At 42.3% G+C, this 19,716-nt stretch overlaps 1 protein-coding gene across 2 annotated transcripts in view; it reads left to right on the top strand.

The window, feature by feature from the left end:
* The window catches only part of DPYD (dihydropyrimidine dehydrogenase), a 968,764-nt gene that overhangs the window by 463,126 nt on the left and 485,922 nt on the right, over window positions 1-19,716 (top strand). For both annotated transcript variants that reach the window (XM_063428340.1, XM_063428339.1), the window contains one exon: window positions 15,131-15,238. In XM_063428340.1, the coding sequence (XP_063284410.1) occupies window positions 15,131-15,238 (108 nt within the window). The remainder of the gene's footprint in view (window positions 1-15,130; window positions 15,239-19,716) is intronic.

Genomic DNA, 19,716 nt, shown 5'->3' with positions numbered 1-19,716 from the left:
ACAGCTCCTCCTTAACCACAAGCGGTATACACAGTCTGATCCTCATGGATCGACTTGGGGATGTCCGGGGGAGTACTCACAGATCATTTCTCCAGTTCTGCCTGTCGTGATAATCCGTTGACATTCCCATTCTGCTTACTGGATCCATAATGAATGGTGAAGCAATACCAAGCTCCAACGTAATAGCCTTGCATTGTCTCCAGCGACCCGGTTAAGCCATACCAACAGGTTGTGATCTGTGAGTAAGGTAAACTGTTGTCCATGAATGTATGGCTGTGGTTTTTTGAGGACCCAAACCACCACCAGATACTCCTTTTTGATGGCAACATAGCTCACCTCCCTGGCTATTGTTTTCTGCTGAGTAAGCTACTGGATGTTCTCCGCCATCTTCCCCAACCTTGCTCAGCACTGCTCCTATTCCAAACATAGAAGCATCTGTGTGGATTAGGGGCGGCCAGGAAGGGTGCATTCACCTGAGCGCTCTTAAGGGCCTGAAACGCTTGCTCACACTCTGGGGCCCAGTTTACTTGTCGTGGCAAGTTCTTTCGGATCAAGTCGGTGAGTGACTTGGCTAGGTCGCTGTAATTTGGGATAAACTTTCTATAATAGCCGGCAGTCCATAAAAAGGCTGGCACATGTATACAGACGTCAAAGCGTATATCCGTATTCTGGGAGCACAGACAACCCCCTTCCTTTGCACAACGGCACATGGCAGGGGTGCCCGCTCTCCCCCCTCCTCTTTGTGCTCACATTAGAACCCCTACTACAAGCAATCCGCTCCAACCAGGCTATCCAGGGAATAGAGGTAGGCGGACAGACTTACAAAGTCTCCGGGTACGCCGATGACGTACTAATCACCCTCACAAATCCAAAAGACTCAATGAGAACACTGACCCAAGAACTGACGGACTTTGGCAAACTCTCAGGTTACAAAGTAAACCTGGCCAAATCCACGGCGCTCCCAATAGCTGTCGCACCCACAGACATGACATACATACGAGAACACTACCAAATACCAATAGCAAACGCAGCCATCAAATACCTAGGGATACAGCTCACCGCAGACCCCGCACACCTGTACAGAGCCAACTACACCCCACTTCTCAAAACTCTTAGTGCGGACCTAGACAATTGGATAGACAAGCCCCTGTCGTGGATAGGAAGGGTCCACACAATTAAGATGAATATACTACCCAGACTCCTCTTCCTCTTTCAGGCACTGCCCATCCATGTCTCAAAATCTGACTTGGCCCCCCTACAAAAGACTATAGGAGACTTCATATGGCAGCACAGACGACACAGGGTGTCCAGGAATGTTCTGTATAGACCCAAGGAGGGGGGAGGATTGGGCCTACCCCATCTCCACAACTACTACCTCGCGGCCCAGATAGCCCAGATCGCCATGTGGCACTCAGCACCGGGGGACTGGCGTTGGGCAGACCTCGAGGCAGGCATTATGGGAGCAGACCTACCCCAATTTTATATATGGCTACCGAAGGAACACAGGGCCCTAATACGCACCCAATGCCCCGCAATCCTGAATTCCATAAAAGTCTGGGACGCCACAGGAACAAAACACAAACTAACCACCTCCCCCTCCCCCATGATGCCACTCCTGATAAACAGGGCTTTCCCACCAGGGATGCGCGCCAGAGATTTTAAGAACATAGAGGGGGCTTACAGTGGGCAATCCACCTGTATGAGGGCGGGCAGGTATTAACATTCGAAGCCCTGGCAGAACGGACAAGGCTAACACCCTCAGATTTCTTTCGATACATACAGATCAGGGATTTCGCACAACACAGCCTAGCAAAAACTGCAGCACGGACTACACCAACGGGCTTCGAGAAAATGTGCCTAAAAGAAAACCCCCCGAAAGGGCTCATATCGTCCCTTTATGCACACCTTAGCTCCAATAACACTGATTGGGGAGAACTACACTACACGCCCCAATGGGAATCAGATCTGGGAGAGGTCCTGGAGGGCACAGATTGGAGAGACATATGGGAGGCAAATAAGGCCACCTCGATATGTGTTACACAACAGGAACAGGCTTACAAGACCATGTTTAGATGGTATACCACCCCAGTGAAGCTATACCACATGCACAAAATCCCTAATGACCTCTGCTGGAGGGGATGCGGACATAAGGGGACGTACAAGCACATGTGGTGGGACTGCCCGAAGGCGCAGGCCTTTTGGAGAGAAGTAGGGCACCTCTTAGACAAAGTGTTCCAGAGAAGGGTAGGCATAGACCCATGGGTGTATCTATTGTCCAGACCAATGGACGACTGGACAGGAGGGGAACAAAAACTCCTCCGTAAAATCACCATGGCACAGGCATGGCTTAAACCCGAAATCCCCCAGATCCAAACGGTGATACACAAAATAAGAGACATCCACGTCATGGACCACCTCACGGCAATTGTGAGGGGTACCATGAAAACATATGAAAATGTTTGGGAACCCTGGAAGGCCACTGATAGAGAAGACTGATACTAGAACAGAAGGCATTACCACCCCTGGCCTGCCCTGAGTGTACGCCAGTGTAATCCAGAGGAAACTCCGATCTCCGCTTGAGGATCCCCTCCCCCATCCCTTACCTCTCTATCCTTTATCCCCCCCCCTCTTTCCTTTACCGGGTTACTGGGTTAAGGTCAACCTGTGTCGCCAACAACAGTATATTCTGGCTTGCGACAAAGACAATAGCACTGTATGAGTCACGTTACACAAATGTATTTGTATACACAATTGAACCACGTAGGTACCTGGTGGCGCAACTATATCCACCAACGGGTATTTCAACCACACACCACACAGAAATGAAGATTAAAAGGTGGTATAGAGAAAAGGGCAAATCACAAGCCAGCATAGGAATAAAAACGTGTTAGAAATTGAATGGGACTCAGGTTGGCGTTCGTTAAAAGTTAATTCAAAACTCCTTGGTGGACGGTGACGAAGATATGACATACAATGAATGTGCATTGTCTATTGTTGTTTAGTGTATAACACTGTCCAAATGCATGACATGGCATCTGGCTTCTGCGTAAGCTAAGATGCTACGGAGCTATCACTTTGTCTGCCAAGATGAAAAAATAAAGAATTATAAAAAAAAAAAGGCTAGCACTTGGGTCTTAGTGAAGGGAAGGGGGCAATTAGCTACTGCCTCAATCTTGGCTGGCTCGGGCTTCTGCTTCCCACACCCTACTCGGTGGCCCAAGTACTGCACTTCTGCCATCCCTATGTGGCACTTGCTAGGATTTAAAGTTAACCCTGCTTCCCTGATCTTGTCTAGTACAGCTCCTACATGTACCAGGTGCTCTTCTCAAATATTGCTGTATACGAAGATGTGGTCCAGGTATGCGCAAGCATAATCCTGGAGGCGATCTAACAGCCGCTCCAACATCCATTGGAAAGTGGCCAAGGCATTCTTCATTCCAAATGGTATTACCTTAAATTGGTATAAGCCAAATGGAATGACGGATGCTTACTTGGAGATAGCATCTGCCGCTAATGGAATCTGCCCGTCCCCCTTACACAAATCTATGATGGTGAGGTACTGAATACGAGACATCCTGTCTAAATGCTCATCTAAATGAGGCATGGGGTGCACATCCAATACTGTCTTGTCATTGAGCCTCCTGTAGTCCATGCAGAACCGGTTGGTTCCGTCGCGCTTTGGGACCAGCACTACTCGGGAAGCCCCAGGACTTTTAGACCGTTCGATTACCCCCAATTGAAGCATCTCATGGATTTCTTGCTTCATATTCTCCCGCACCGCCTCTGGTATTCTGTATGGGTTTGCCGCAGAGGTTGTTGGTCGGGCGTTTCTACCCTATGGGTGGTTAATGGGGTAAACCCTGGCAATTTACAGTTTTTAATTTATAAAATATTTTACCAGGAAGGATATATTGAGATTTCTCTCGCTTTCAAGTTTGTCCTGGGTCCACAAAACATTGCATTAATACAATAGGATACAATAAAATACAAAAACAATATTAATACACACTATATACAAAATTTAACATAGAACAGGTAGGAAATATATAATCAACCATGACAAGTGCATTCTGTTTTGAGATATGTATAGAGGGATCTCTTAAAGGATTTTAGGCCTGGGGAAGATTTGAAAGTGTACGGGAAGTCGTTCCATAATTGAGGTGCTCTGTAGGAAAAGGAGAATCGGGCTGCTTTCTTTTTCTATTGATGTAGACTAAATATAGTGCTGGTACTGGATGAGAGGTCATAAGAGGTGGGAACAGCCAGGGAGAGCATTCTGCTCAGGTAGGGTGGGCGCTTCCCAGAAAAGCTCTTAAACACAAGGCTGGAAAGCAGAAGGGTGCATCTGGATTCCAGCGACAGCAAGTTTAGTTATTTTAGCATGTCACAATGGTGGGTCAAGTATTTACATTGTACCACAAAGCGGCAGAATGAGTCATACGATTAATTAAGTTTATTAAGGTGGGTTTGCGGTGCAAGTGCATATACTTCATCCCCATAATCAATAATTGGCATCAGCATTTGCTGTACAATCTTTTCCTTTACTATAGGGCTTAGGCAGGATTTGTTTCTGTACAGGGTACCTAGTTTTGGATAAAGTTTAAATGCAAGTGTTTCTATGTGGAGGCCAAAAGATAGATTGGGTTCTAACAACATACCCGCGCAGAAAGGCATCCGCTTCCGGTGAGCGGCACAGCCCTTCTGACGCCAGCCGCTCACACCGATCGTCTTCTTATGATACGGCGCATGCGCGCCATAGCCGTCAAGGGAATGACAACGTAATTTGTACTTGGCCACGCCCCTGGACCTTTTGGGGGCGTGGTTTTAAAGCAATATTCACCACACTATATAAAGGAGCCCCTGACAGTGGTACGGCTCCCTAGTGTGGTTCTTGTTGGTTCCTCTAGTGCTCTCAAGCTACTTTATTGATTCTTTCCTGGTTATTGACTTTTGGCTTTCCTTATTGACTACTCTACTCTCTGGTTCCCAGTACTTTGGCTTGGTTATTGTTTATCCGTCTTCCATACTCCCTTGATCTCTGGCTATTCCTTTTGACTACTCGAAACGTTAGTCCGGCCATTCTAAAGTCCGGTATACGTTCTATTTTAGGTTACTCTCTGTGAGAAGGGGTCACTATCGTGACAATATGTCCCGCTAGGGGAAAATCATGGGTACCATAAACTGTTTGGTCGGGCCAGTCCCTGAACCTACTTGTACACTTGTTCAAGCTGTCAATCAGCTATATGCCTACTTTTGGGCCTGAAATTTGCCTTGCAAACAAAAGAGCATTTGCAATTGGCACCAAAATAAGAAAACTTACATGTGTGAGTCATCACCACTACTTTTACATAGTATACTAACACAATTACTGATTTTGCTTACTTTTAAGTGATTAAACAGTTGCCAGATGCCGCTATTATGGGGCTAGTGGCTCTGCACTAATTTAAAGGTACTTTTTCATCTCTCAATCAGACACCATACACGTCATCTGAACCTTGCCTTGCGAACACCCCTTATTCGCAGTGGGCATATGAACAAGAGATGTTCTGCATGTATAAATAACATAAAATAATCTTTATTGAAAAAAATGTAATTGTACTTACAGACTCCCTTTGTAAAAATAGTAAGTTAAGGTATGGATGCATCAAGACAAATTCCATGATGTGAAAATGACAGGAAAAGTAAATCAACAACAAAAAATAAAACCTAGTATATATAATACTAACCTGAAAAAAGGAATCCTAAAAACACATATGTTACACAAAATTACATATCTCAAAGACTGTGTTAAGACCGTTTGTTGAAGGGTATCAAGTGTAAAAAATGTAATCTCTTCTTGTGATAAGGTGATTGCCTCCTCTCCAATTAGCATCTATCTTCTTGATCTCTATAAATTCTAAAGGGGAAGGGTCATGTCTATGAAACTTGTCAAAATGTGTCAAAACAGTGTGGTTAGGGTAACCTCTTTTAATATTCTTAATATGTTCTCCTATTCTTATATTTCAAAGTCTGCAGGTCTCCCAACATATCCCAATCCACAGAGTCATGTTAGATAGTAGATCATATTTTTCATTTTGTAGTTGATGTTCTTCTTAATTTTGGATTTAGTCTTGGGCTTAGATTGGAATACACTTATTCTACAAAGTTTACAGATTCCACATCTATATAAACTCTTCACTTTCTCTAAACTACATCTTCAGTTGAAGCTTTCAACTTGTTTATGATGGAGACTAGGGGTCCCCGAATATGATTTTTAGTTTATCCTGTAGGATTCGTTCTAGTGTTCAATCCATTTTTAATAGATTCCAGTGTTTGTTTATAATTCTTTTTAACTTTACATTGCTTTGATAATAGAATAAAGAATAAAGAGAGATTTTGCATTCTTATTATTTGTAGCATTTTGTTTCTCTTTCAATAGATCTTCCCTGTTTATACAAGTAGCTCGTTCTATACATGAATTAATCCATTCCTACTTATAGTTCTTTTCCACAAATGTATTTTTCATAGCTTGTGTTTGTTTGTGATACATTGTTATTTTAATGCAATTTCTTCCCATGGACCTTATTTAATTTATTGCCGACATTTTCCAGCCACTTTGGGAGGCGACAACTTTTCTGCAGAATGAAGCTATTAAAATGTACTTCCTTAAAAAAACTTTTAGTGTGTATTTTATTCTGGCTGATGTATATAACCAAATCTAAAAACTATATATGTCTTGCTCCACTTGTTCAGTTGTATTACCAATGTATTCTGGTTGAGATACTTTTGAAATTGTCCACATTCATTTGAAATGCTGTTCCAGATCATAGAGATGCCACTGATGTACCACCTATAGATCACCAGGTATTTGTTCCATGAGTGAGGTTTCAATACATATTCTTATTCCCAATCTGCCATATATATGTTGACAAACCTGATGCCCGTAGTGCTATCCTTTTATTTGAAGGTAAAACTGATGATCAACCAACAATGAAAGCAATAGCTTTTGTTATACAATTCTTTTTGGAGAATATCGATATCATTAGCCCTTTCTAATGCATTTTTTAAACAGATTTAAGACATGACCTATATTTGTAAGCAAACAAGGGAGGGATCCGCACTCTCATCACCTGTAGACCTCGGTGCAATGCACCTAGTGCTGGCTATCCCCAAATCCATATAGTAAGAACAAAGTAGTCCAGGCACTCAAGGTCTTCATAAAGCAGCAGATTTTTTGCAAAACATGATGAATACAGCAACGTTTCGATCCCATATGACAGTGATGGCGAACGTTTTTGAGCCCGAGTGCCCAAACCGCAATACATGCCAACACGGCAATTAAACCTGTTTAGAAAAAACAACTCGTACAGTTGTCCAAACTAATTTACATCTTCTGTTTTAAAAGAAGAACACAATAGAGAGTTCAATGATACACATTTTAAATAATGATATAAATAGATAAACTTATGCTTATAGTTATTAGTATCTCCAACAAATGCAATACATACACACAGACTGCTGAACACATTCACACACCGACTGCTTAATACATGCACACACCAACACACACACAGACTGCTAAATACACACACACACAGACGGACTGCTAAATTCACACACAGACGGACTGCTAAATACATACGCACAGTCCGCTAAATACACACACACACGCACAAACATACACACAGTCCGCTGAATACACACACACATAGACTGCTGAATACACACACACACACAGACTGCTGAATACATAAAGATGCTGAATACACACACATACTGCATTGAGGAGTGCAGTGTATGTGTTTGTGTGTAAGGTTGTGGAGTGTGTGTGAAGTTCTGTGTGTGAGGGGTGTGCAGTGCTGTGTGTGAGGGATGCTGTGTGCGTGTGTGAGGGGTGCTCTGGGTGCGTGTGTGAGGGGTGCTGTATGTGTGTGTGAGGGGTGCTGTGTGTGTGTGTGTGTGTGTGAAGTGTGTGTGTGTAATGGGTGCTGTGTGTGTGTGTGAAGTGTGTGTGTAAGGGGTGCTGTGTGTGTGGGGGGTAGGGGTGCTGTGTGGGGGGTTGTCGTGGGGTGTAGGGAAGATACATTTAAAAAAAAAAAAAAGGTATATTAAATCTGTATCACACACACTATCCCCTCCCTTCTTCTTACCTTTGGTGAAGGGCGGGGGGGGGGGGGGGGGAGACACAGCCATCCCTGGTGGTCTGGTGGTGGTAAGTTTGTGTCTGGGATGCAGCTCTTCTGACCTCCCGCGCGATGCTGTGTGGAGCATTGCCATGGCAATGCACGGCAATGTTCCACACAGATCGCTCGTGGGAGGACATGAGAGCTGCTTCCTAGATCCCTCCCCCTGCTTCTGGGTCCTCCCGACAGAAAGCAGAGTAGGCACCTGCCATTTTGGGCAGGCAGGTGCCTACTCTGCATTGCTGCAGACAGACAGCGGCCACCTCCCCCGGCGACATATGGACGCGTGCCCACAGAGAGGGCCCGGCATGCCACCGGTTCGCCATCACTGGCCTATGAGATCTTTGTCTTTGAATAGAGCAATGTTTCGATGATCCAATAGGGGATCGAAACGTTGCTGTATTTGTCATGTTTTGCCAATAATTATGCTGCTTTATAAAGACCTTAAGTGCCTGGACGACTTTGTTCTTATTATATTTGTAAACAATGAGGAAATGTCACTAGTAATCAGGAACTTATCTATCTTCAATTCAAATTTTTCCAAGAGTCTTGGAATGCTTGAGGTTTCTTTTAAGTCAGATTAGGTGTTTGTCACATAAGGTTGTATGAAAAATGTCTATGTTAAGGAACGCTGGTATTTCAGATACCCGTTCGCTTTCGGTTCCTCCCGACCTGCTAAAGGCTGAGTGATTATAGCTCACAGTTCGAGTGTTGATTTAAACGTTCTCCAGAAGAAAATTCAGTATCCCGGTAAATACAACAGGAATTAATTTATTCAGGCCAACTGGCTGGTTTATATGCAAGTCCCCATGCAAAGGGTTTACCGTTACATATTCCAGGGGCATTCCCCACTGGACCTGAGAGGGGACTATGGCAAAGTACACACTGGAATTACATTGGCTCTCAGGTCCAGGACACTCCCACACAAAACAGAAGAATCCCTCCCCTGTGCCTTTGAGATAACGGAGTCAGGAACTGTACTAAACTCAATTATCTCCAGGCACAGAAAACACATTTTAATAATCCCCGAAAGTACCCCTAAGACACATGGAAACCCCACATAAGTAACATCCCTTAATAGCCCCGATCTGGGGGACCAACATATCCAAAAATCACCCAGATCGGTTCAAGGGTTCGGGATTTCCATGAAAGTCTTAATTTGACCGACCGCACACAAAGTCTTATGCCCAATACAGCTCCAGAGTTTCAGAGGTAGTGGTCGGTCAATTTCGGGCAGTTCTAAAACTGAACAAATCCATGAACTGTTACCCTGGCTCATGGGTAGTATTTGTTCGCCTAGTTTGTGGGAACAAATTTACCTAATAGCGCTTGTGGCAAACTCATCCATTTAAGGGAGTTGCCATGATATTTTGAAGGGGCCTGCTTGCCCGCTTCCTGCCTTGGGATCATATGTTTTCCCTGCACTGCTTCATTGAATAGAGCTAGTCAAATGGATTATGCTAATAGTGTTCGTTTTACCGAACAAACTGTCAAATGACCGACCACCCTGCATGTGGAGTGTGTGGCTTGTTAACCACCGTTCATATGAACGAATATGTGGCGGCGGCCATTTTGTTTAGCTGAACGCACTCAGCACTGTTTGGTCATCGAACTCCTGGAACCTTTGCCTACTTTGCCTGTTTTTCTACCTGAAAGAGTCTACGGTGGTTATGGTGTCTGCTGGAGTGCTTGGAGTCCTTGGTAATTGCTAGGAGCATCCATCAACGGATGTATCCAGTCGGGGTGCCCGTCGATCCGTTACAGCGCTCTCTTGGCTGGTCGGTGAAAGAAGCAGGTGTTCGCGAAGTTGACCGGGGTTCAGGAAGTAGAGTGTCCGATTTTTAGTTCCAGACACTCCACGACCAAGTCCCACTGCCTCTTCTCATGCGACAAGATAGCCTCCGTTTTCTCCAGCATGTGGCTTCGGCCATACGAACGGTGGCCACACAGGGAGAGCCAATAATCTGCAGTTTTCTTTGTAGTTAATGAGCCAGGGGAGTGGTCAGTGTTCTGTACTTTATCTATTGAATGAGTTAACGAAAATCAAGTGTAGTTTCTTCACAGTCTATATATTGAGAAAGATTGGGGGTATGCTTATTTTTGTGTATCTTTGGCAGGTAATAAAAAGTTTGGATTTTTGGTAATTTATTATAGATGATATTGTATTTATTTTTATTTAATATTCAAATTTATAAACCCTTATCCAAAAGGCAAATTTCCCCATGGTTGGATCTTTAGAAAGAAGGATATAGGTTTTTCTGTCTCCCAATAATCCTGTGATCCTTGTGCACAGCCTTTACCCTTAGAGGGTTCCCCAATCAATGCCATCAAGAGTACTCCGTAGGATTCTCCTTTGACCTCAATTTGGCTGTTGTGAGTGCTGGATCAGTGGGCACATGCAGGCTCTAGCACTGGCCCAGAGGGGGTGGAGAGAACATATGTGGCCTACCTGGACTCTGGCACTGCTTGTTAGCAATTTACCAGTATTGCTAAAGGATGAAATGTATGGCGAGCATAGCCCATAAACTCAGGGTTTTTTGTTGTTTGCTTTTAGTTACTACTTTTCTTATGTTGTTCTTTTCTGAACCTTGCCTCACTGTGGAAATATTACCCTTTTAACTTACAATATGGTGCCCTATCCTTAACCATTTAGTGGTACTTTTTCTTTACATGTGTGTTTTTCCTGCGTGCACACTGACTTTTTTTCTTTAACTTCTACAATGAGGTAGTACTATGTGGTATCATTTGTTGTACTTATGAATCTCTGTAATGCTTTGTAACAGAATTATTTTCTCTGTAAGTTTTTGCTTGTGCCTCGATAAAAGTTAATTGGCAACATTTGCCAAAATGGCCCTGGTCACAAATGTGTTGCAGGATTTAAAACTAGCTAAGAAAGACAAAAGAATCAATCAATTTAAGCACTTGCATAGATTACAAATTATTTAGAAGTTTTAATTAAAATTAAAAGCATATAGAGTCATCTACATTGAATAGGTTTACAAGACCAGAGCACAGAGTGCCCTGGTATATTTTGTCTGCTAAAACATATTTAGGCTAGCAGCTACACATTATGTACTACTCTTTCCTGTGGAAAATTGAACAATCAAAAAAGGAAGCCTGGGAAATACAGAGAAATGACAAGTGAACTGCAAATTATAGGCCACGTTAGCTGAGCTGGGAATACAACAGATAGACAAGTCTCCTAATTTTGCTATTTTGATTTGAAGTTTGCAATTCCCTGGTCTATTCTTTATAGTTCTCAGTTTAGTAAATAACCCAATTTGAGCAAAAAAAAGTGTAAGTGAAGTATGAAGGTCTTCATTTCATATTTTGGGATAAGCTTTTCAAATTATTTAATATTTTTTGAATAAACCATTAAAATATATATATTTTAAATATTAAAATATATAAATATATCATGTCTAAAAAAATGCATTACTATATAATTTTTTGTAATATTTTTCTAAATATTAAGACATTTTAAAAAGTTTATTAAATAAAATTAATTCATTTGAATATATTAAATTGAGCTTGGAATGTCTCAAGTTCTATAAGATAGAAGACAACAATATGTGTGGATCGATAAATGAATTCCCATGTTATTAGTACATCTATCTTTGTTTTGGATTAAAGGTAAACTCAAGTGCCAGGAAAACAATCCGTTTTCCTGGCACTGCAGGTTTCCTCTCCCTCCCACCCCCCAATCCCCGGTTGCTGAAGGGGTGAAAACTTACTTACGATGTCCCTCGTCGCTGCTTCTCCCTCCGCGCCGCTCCTCCTTCTGACTGCGTCAGCCGGTGGGCGAGACTGATCCCGCCCACCGGCCGGGGAGACCTAATGCGCATGCGCGGCACAGCGTGAGGACGTCCAGCCACTAGAGGTGGAGTTAACCCCGCAAGGTAATTATTGCAGTTTATAAAAAAACTGCACTAATTACACTTACAGGGTTAAGAGTAGTGGGAGTTGGCACCCAGACCACTCCAATGGGCAGAAGTGGTCTGGGTGCCTGGAGTGTCCCTTTAACATGATTTCCACAAATAAAAGTGAGAAGAAAACAATACAACTTTGCTTTTGTTTTTTTTAATCATGCAACTGTAATTTTTAATTTGCATATGGAAGTTCGTTGGAGCAAACCAGCGCTTTTGCTCATTATGCATTTTTTATGGAGCCTGTACATATCTTTATGTGTTCCTGTTTTATCCAATTCTCTACTATTTTAAATGTGACTCAATATTGTTTAGTAAGACATCTTTATTTTATTTTTCTTTATATCAATGATTTATGAAGTCAGACGTTAAAGTAATGAAGACTTTCCTTTCGAGGATGTCCCTTTTTTGTTAAAATCATGTGCATAGTCTGCAGAGTCTTATTCTGAAGCCAGATATACTTAGTCAAACATATGCAATAAAAGTCACTCTAAGCACCATTTCATCATACTTAAGAAATGTATGCATCAAGTGTTAGAGCACACACGGCACACATGTAACAACATGGTAAAAGGGTTATCATCACTCACTTCTGAAAGTAGGTTATAATTGACAGGGCTGGTGCAAAGATTTTTGTTTACAGGCGAAGATGCATTCTACTGCCATCCCTCCAAAATAAAACCACACCTGTGTGCCTTTTAACCCCCTTTTTAAAAGTCTTATCCCCCCCCCGTTTGTGCTTCCTTTTCCCTATTTTGAATGTATTACTCCTGTTAGTGTGTCTTATCCTCATTCTCCACTAAGTTCCTCTGTGTTTCTCTTTCTACCCCAAACCACTGTGTGTTCCCATATCTTCCACAGCACCTTTGTGTGTCTCTTCCTACTTCCAGCCCCTTTGTGTGTCTTTTTTACTTCCCCATGGCCCTATGCATTTATTTCCCAGAGTTATTTTTAATTATGTGGTAGGGGGTAGAGGTTGTGCAAAGTTAGACACAACACTGTTCCAGGCTGCCTAATGTCAATTATGTGCATATTTTACATCTGTTGTTAGTGCACGCTTGCGACAGACAAAATAATCTTCTACCTTGTTTTCCCCTCCCTCACTCCCTCCCACTGTGTGCTCCCTCCTGCCTCCCTCCATTGCTTGTATTTTCATCTTTTTTTTTTTAAAATAAAAAATCCCACCCTCCCTTCCAATTTCCTTCCCACCCAATCACCGCAATGGTTCAGATTGCATGCATGTGCTGGCAAAATAGTCCAATTACAGATTTCTCTATGAGAATCCTGTGATTGGACCACATGCCCCCTTTGATGTCAGACAGAGCAGGGAGATGAGCTTTGGAAGTTCCATCTGATGGACATTTTTTATATTTTTTATTGGGGGGACCTAATAGCAAGCACATTTCAAGATATTACAAGCCTAAACAGACATATTATGGAAAAGGGTTCGAGTAAGCCTTTAAATATTTTTAATGAAAAATGCAGATAATGAAAAGTCAAGCATTGCATATTGTATCCCTTTAAAGTAAATGTAGTTCTATTGCTTCTACAATCACGAGTCAAACTTTTTTACCAATGTTATTTTTTATTCTCTATCTGCAATACAGATCACCATTATGGCTTTTGAGTAGCTAAGGGTTAGGACAGATAGAAAGCATTATGAATTATGTATCTTAAAGCATGGATTACTCCAAGACATTCTATAAATTGATCGAATGTTAACTGATAATGAAAGAAATAAAGGATTATTTAGTCCTAATTATGTATAGTACTATAATTAAAAAAAAAAAAATTCACATTTTATTTGATAGTGTTCTAGTATATGTGCATATGCACAGTTTTGTTGTTTTAAACATATTGTTGTTGCTTTTAAAATGTATACAATATAACAGATGACATTTATATCTCGTAATACAATTTTATTGAACTAACAGAATCTTGGAATTGGAAGCTTTTTGGAGAACCTTCCTTTTCCATCACGGTGATTAATAAGCCTAATGAAGGATAGGTCTTCATAGGTGTTTAGGAACTTGCACATACACCTTCTACCAAGACTTTATTTTATGACGGCTATTACCTTTTGGTACCTGTTTTATAGGTTTTGCCGACCTTGTTTTATCAATTTATCATACTTGTGATTGACTTATCTGTATATTATCTGTTGATGCACCTTGGGTTTTTTTTTTTTTGTAACATTCTCACACAGGATTGTACATATTTTGTTTAAGGATCACAGAGTGATGTGGGGAACATTTGTATATTTGTAGGTATATATATTGGTGTTTGTGTATGGATGTAAGTATAAGTGTGCATGCATGTATATTTGTGCATTTTAGTGTTTGTTTATGGATGTATGTGTATGTATTTGTGTATGTATGTATATTGTATTCATATATATGTGTTTGAATGAATAGGTTGTATATATGCAATTGTGTACCTACCACAGTCGCATGTGTCGCCGCTGCGACCGGCCACATGGAGGGGGAGAGGAAGGAATGGGACACATGGATGGGCTAGGAGGGAAGAGGGAATGGGAAACGTGGAGTGGGGCTGGGGAGGGGAGGAAGAGACACACACAGATGTTTTTGGGGAGTACAATACACAAAGAGAGTAGGAGAAGTAAGAGATTCCCTAAGTGTGTGGGGAGCTTGTAAGAAACACACAAGTGGGATATAAGACACACAAAAAGGAAAAATGGGGGATAAGATACATTAACAGGGAAATAAGACACAAAAGGAGAATAAAATACACTAAATGCAATCTGAGGAGCAGATAAGAAACATAAAAGGGTGTAAGAAATTAAAAAAGGGGGGTTAAGGGACACACTGGTGAAGATACAGGGGGCTGCAAAATTAATCTTTGCCTGCTTTTAACCAAAAATCTTTCCATTGGCCCTCATTACACGATACCAATTTAATCTGTTATTTTACATCTATATGACTTTACTAATACAGTTACAATCTCTTCTCTCTCTGTATTTATTTATATGAGCTTTATTACTAAAGAAATTGCAAGATAATTTGAAAACATTTATTTTACTAGGTCTTCCAGAGCCTAAGAAAGAACCAGTTTTTGATGGTCTCACAACAGAACAAGGATTTTACACATCAAAAGACTTCTTACCTCTTGTGGCAAAATCAAGTAAACAAGGTGAGTCTTAACCAGATCACATCATAGACTGATTTGACTGATATAAATACCCTAAGAATATATATATATTTTTTTATATATATATATATATATATATATATATACGCACTTTTTTTTGTCCCCAGATTTTAAAAATACTTAGAAAGATAGCTCAAATTTAACAACCGTTTTCATTAAATATGTTATGTAGGAAAGGGGGAAACTCACATCTATCTTGGAAAAAAATTAAGTTACTCTATTTCCCTCTTTTGCAAAAATAAAGTGCAAAAAGCTTCCAGCAAAGATAGAAGATCAACATATATGCAATAATGAGTCTTGGAGTATGATTGAATCATGAGTTGTACAAGAGTGCAAATTGAACAATAGAAGTTTGTTCTGCAATGTGAATGTGGTTGTTGCAATTACCTACTGACTCCTAATTTAGGTAACTTTTTTTCTTATTAGAACTTGGGCTGAAAGGTAAATCTGTGATAATGGGCATATAAACCGGATCAGTCAATCCATCTATTGTTTTTTTTTTATTTATTATATTTTGTAATACTTATTTGCAACACTACTGTGGCCCACATTGTAGAAGCCAATGCCATTAAGACTTTCCATTTATCAATGAAATTCTAAATTGTGTCCCTAGGCATCCTGTATCAGTTTGGAGTCCCCAAGGCCTATCCTTGGTCTTGTTATGTTTTATGTTTATGCTGCCTTTCTTGGCAAACGTATTAATTCATTTGGATTCAACTATTACCTGTATGCCGAAGACACACAAATATACTTATCTTTCCTGATCTCTCCCCTGCTATGCTAGAATGAGACTGTGGTTGAATCTATTCCATTTCCGATTGGATATCCTCCCATATTTTTTTTTAAACTCAATTTACTGAAAACTGAGCTGCTTATTTCTCCTTATGACAATAATCCTCTTCTGTTGCTCTCCATGAAAGTAAATGGTACATAAATTAGCCCTTCTTTGCAAACTTGCTGTCTTGGTGTTATCTTTGATTCTGGCCATTCTTTGACACCTTATATCCAGTTTATCACCTAACCCTGCCAATTCCTCCTTAAAATCTTTACCCACATGGACACAAGATACTACTTAGGAGTCGGTTCATGCTCTTGTATAGTGATGTCGCGAACACAAAATTTTCGGTTCGCGAAAAGGCGGATGCGAACTTCCGCAGACGTTTGCGAAACCGGCGAACCGGACAAAACGCCATAGACTTCAATGGGCAGGCAAATTTTAAAACCCACAGGGACTCATTCTGGCCACAACTCGTCTCCTCCTCTCTGTCTCCCCATCTGAACTTTCGCCCTGTTCTTCTTCTTGCCGAGCGGGCACCCACGTGACATCCATGGACGCATCATCATCATCAACCGCTTCACTTGTATCTGACAACCCAGCAAAGGAAGCAGCAGCGGGTACAACATCATCATCATCACACCGTACGTCCATGTGTGTAATGCTGCCTGCCTGAGATATATCCCTGTTATCTACATCCTCTGGCAATAATGGTTGCACATCACTCATTTCTTCAAAATGGCGGCAGGCGGGTGGGTGGTATCTTGAGAGGTGCCCAAAGCTAAGCTGGAGGAGGATGGTGCGTCAAGGTTCCGAGCGGAAGCTGTAGAAGATTGGGTGTCCTGTGTTAGCCAGTAAACTATGTCCTCAGAACTTTTCAAGTTCAGGGTACGTGGCCTCTAAAAACCGGGCATTTTTCTAGGGCAAAAGGGAATCACAGCACCCAGGGCCGGATTAACATAGGGGCTGATGGAGCTGCAGCTCCAGGCCCAGGCCCATGGAATAGGTCCATTTTACACACTACTCTTAGGTTTGCCACCTGACTGGTATTTTACTGGCAGAGCCGGTATTTGAGGCTGCCTGGCCGTGCCAGTATTGCAGTAATACCGGCAATACAAATGCAGGTATTTTTCTCAGTATAAACAGATTATTCTGCAATACCAGCACCGGCCAGTAGGGGTCACTTGTATGGAGAGAGGCAGTTATAGGAAGTTACAGTATAGCCCTCCCTGCCTCTCTCTATTACTCACTAATCTGTGGGGGAGCAGCTACACAGCACAGAGAATCCAGACAGCAGATCTACAGCTCAGGTAAGTGAGGGATGGGGGAAAGGCATCAGGGAGACATGGGGACACTGAGGCACTAGGGGACACTGGATGACACATGGGGACACATATACCACGAGACCTGGGGACACAGACACTTGGGGACGCTGGAAAACATGGGGACACTGAGACACTAGGGGACACTGTGAGACATGGGAGCATTGGGAGACACTGAGACATTGGGAAATGGAGAAACTAGGGACACAGTGCTGTGTCCCCATGTTCCCCAGCCTGTGTCCCTAGTGTCTCAGTGTCCCTAGTGTCTCAGTGTCCCCATGGCTCCCAGTGTCTCCAAGTGTCTGTGTCCCCGGGTCTCTCAGTGTACCCATGTCTTACTGTGTCCCCTAGTATCCTAGTGACGTGGGGACACACTGAGACATGGGGACACTGGGAGAAATGAGAACACTGAGACACTGGGAGACTGGGGGACTGGGCAACGTAGGGACACTGACGCTGTGATACATAGGGACACTGACTGACTGTGTGACTTGCGAGACTGAGACACTGGGAGACAGGGAGACACTGGGAGCAATCCATCTATACAGCAGAATCAAACTGTAAGTAGTTTGTTGGTGTTTTTACAGAAATTTCTCTTGTGTCACTCCTTGTGATTTACATCACGTGATGTCACGCATAACTAATTAATTATACAAATGATTAAGGCTGGTATTTTTTTCCAAGAAAGGTGGCAACCCTAACTACTCTTCACATACTCTTGCTTAAAGGAACACTATAGGGTCAGGAACACAATTATGTATTATGTTTAAACCAACCTCTAGCCCCCCTGGCCCTCTTTTGCCTCCCTAAATATAGTAAAATCTTACTTGTATTCAAGTCTGCAGCTGCAGGCTCTGCCTCTGAACTGAAACTGTCTGCTGACATCATCAGAAGTGGTGGTCTGAGCAAATGACAATGCTTCCCCATAGGATTGGCTGAGACTGTCAACTAGGGAGATCAGGGGCAGAGCCAGCACAAGTCAAACATAGCCCTGGCCAATCAGCATCTCCTCATAAAGAAAAATTGATTCAATGCATCTTTATGATGAAAGTTCAGTGTCTGCATGTAGAGGGTGGAGACACTGAATGGCAGTGCTGCACACTAGGCAGTACTTTCCCAGGAAGCACCTCTAGCATCCATCTAAGGAGTGGCCATTGGAGTTATGTTCTCTGAAAAGACAGTGTTTACTGCAAAAAGCCTGAAGGGAATGAGTCTACTTACCAGAACAAATACAAAACGCTGTAGTTGTTCTGGTGACTATAGTGTCCCTTTAAGTTTGGAAGCTTAAGATAGATGCATGGAAACTTGTGTGGACAGGCTGACAATAAAATTAGTTTAGATAATGCAGACTTTTGTCTCTCTAACATTGTGGCATGTCCCCTTTCTTCTACACTCACTACATACACCTTTTCTCTGTCCCAGACTATATACCAGGAGCTTTTGCCTGCTAGTAAGAAGGTAAGGAGACAAGTGGACATGTGATTGCTAGGGGATAGTCCTTAGAAAGCGTGGAGCGAACACATCATTAGATGCATTTATGTAAAGCTCAGAGTGCTGCCTGCATAGTATGACCTTTGTTGGACAGCCTGCATGATTGGTGGGCAGCCAGACATGCATTCATGCCAGGCTGTCCTTCCAATTCTTTGGACAGACATGTTCCCTTTTTGAGCATCTTCGCCCCTTTTGGCAGTTCTGGCCATGTGATTCACATGCCAGTGGCACACCCTTTTTCCCCGCCCATTGACTTCCTGCTTCACTGGACACTGCTGTTAGGGGGTATGGATTGACTTGAAAGATGAAAGCATAAATTAGAGAGAGCATAGAATGTGTTTTCGTATAGCTGCATCTTTTGAGTTTCCCTCCAATACCATCTCTATCAGATATATGATGCTTGGGAGGTATGATTGTTTTAGTGTTTTTGGTCGATAAGATTCTGTAAATAGGCCCATCATAATTGTCAGCACCAGGCCCACTGGGCTCTTAATCTGGCCCTGACAGCACCACGACCACGATGGACCCTGCGGGGTGACCTGCCTCTGCCTGTCATTTTTTGGGGGATTAGTGGTACTATGCGTGCAAGCTACTGTGCGACGAGATATGAGTGGCACTGTGCAGTGGCAGAGGTTGGCAGAGTACATGCTGTAGGCCTGACACACCCGCTTGAAGATAACTAAATGCTATTCAATCTATAATAGTGAAAAAAAGTTGCAAAACTTGCAGAGGTTGGCAGAGTACACGCTGAAGGCCTGACACTACGCTTTAAGGACACTGACTGCTATTAGCTTACAGTGAAAAACTTTTTTTTCTTTTTTAAGGCACGCTATAGTGACACCAGATATGAGTGGCAATGTGCACTTGCAGAG

Source organism: Pelobates fuscus, chromosome 7 (assembly GCF_036172605.1).
Source record: "Pelobates fuscus isolate aPelFus1 chromosome 7, aPelFus1.pri, whole genome shotgun sequence".
Lineage (NCBI taxonomy): Eukaryota > Metazoa > Chordata > Amphibia > Anura > Pelobatidae > Pelobates > Pelobates fuscus.
This window is presented reverse-complemented; position numbering and strand designations above follow the sequence as displayed.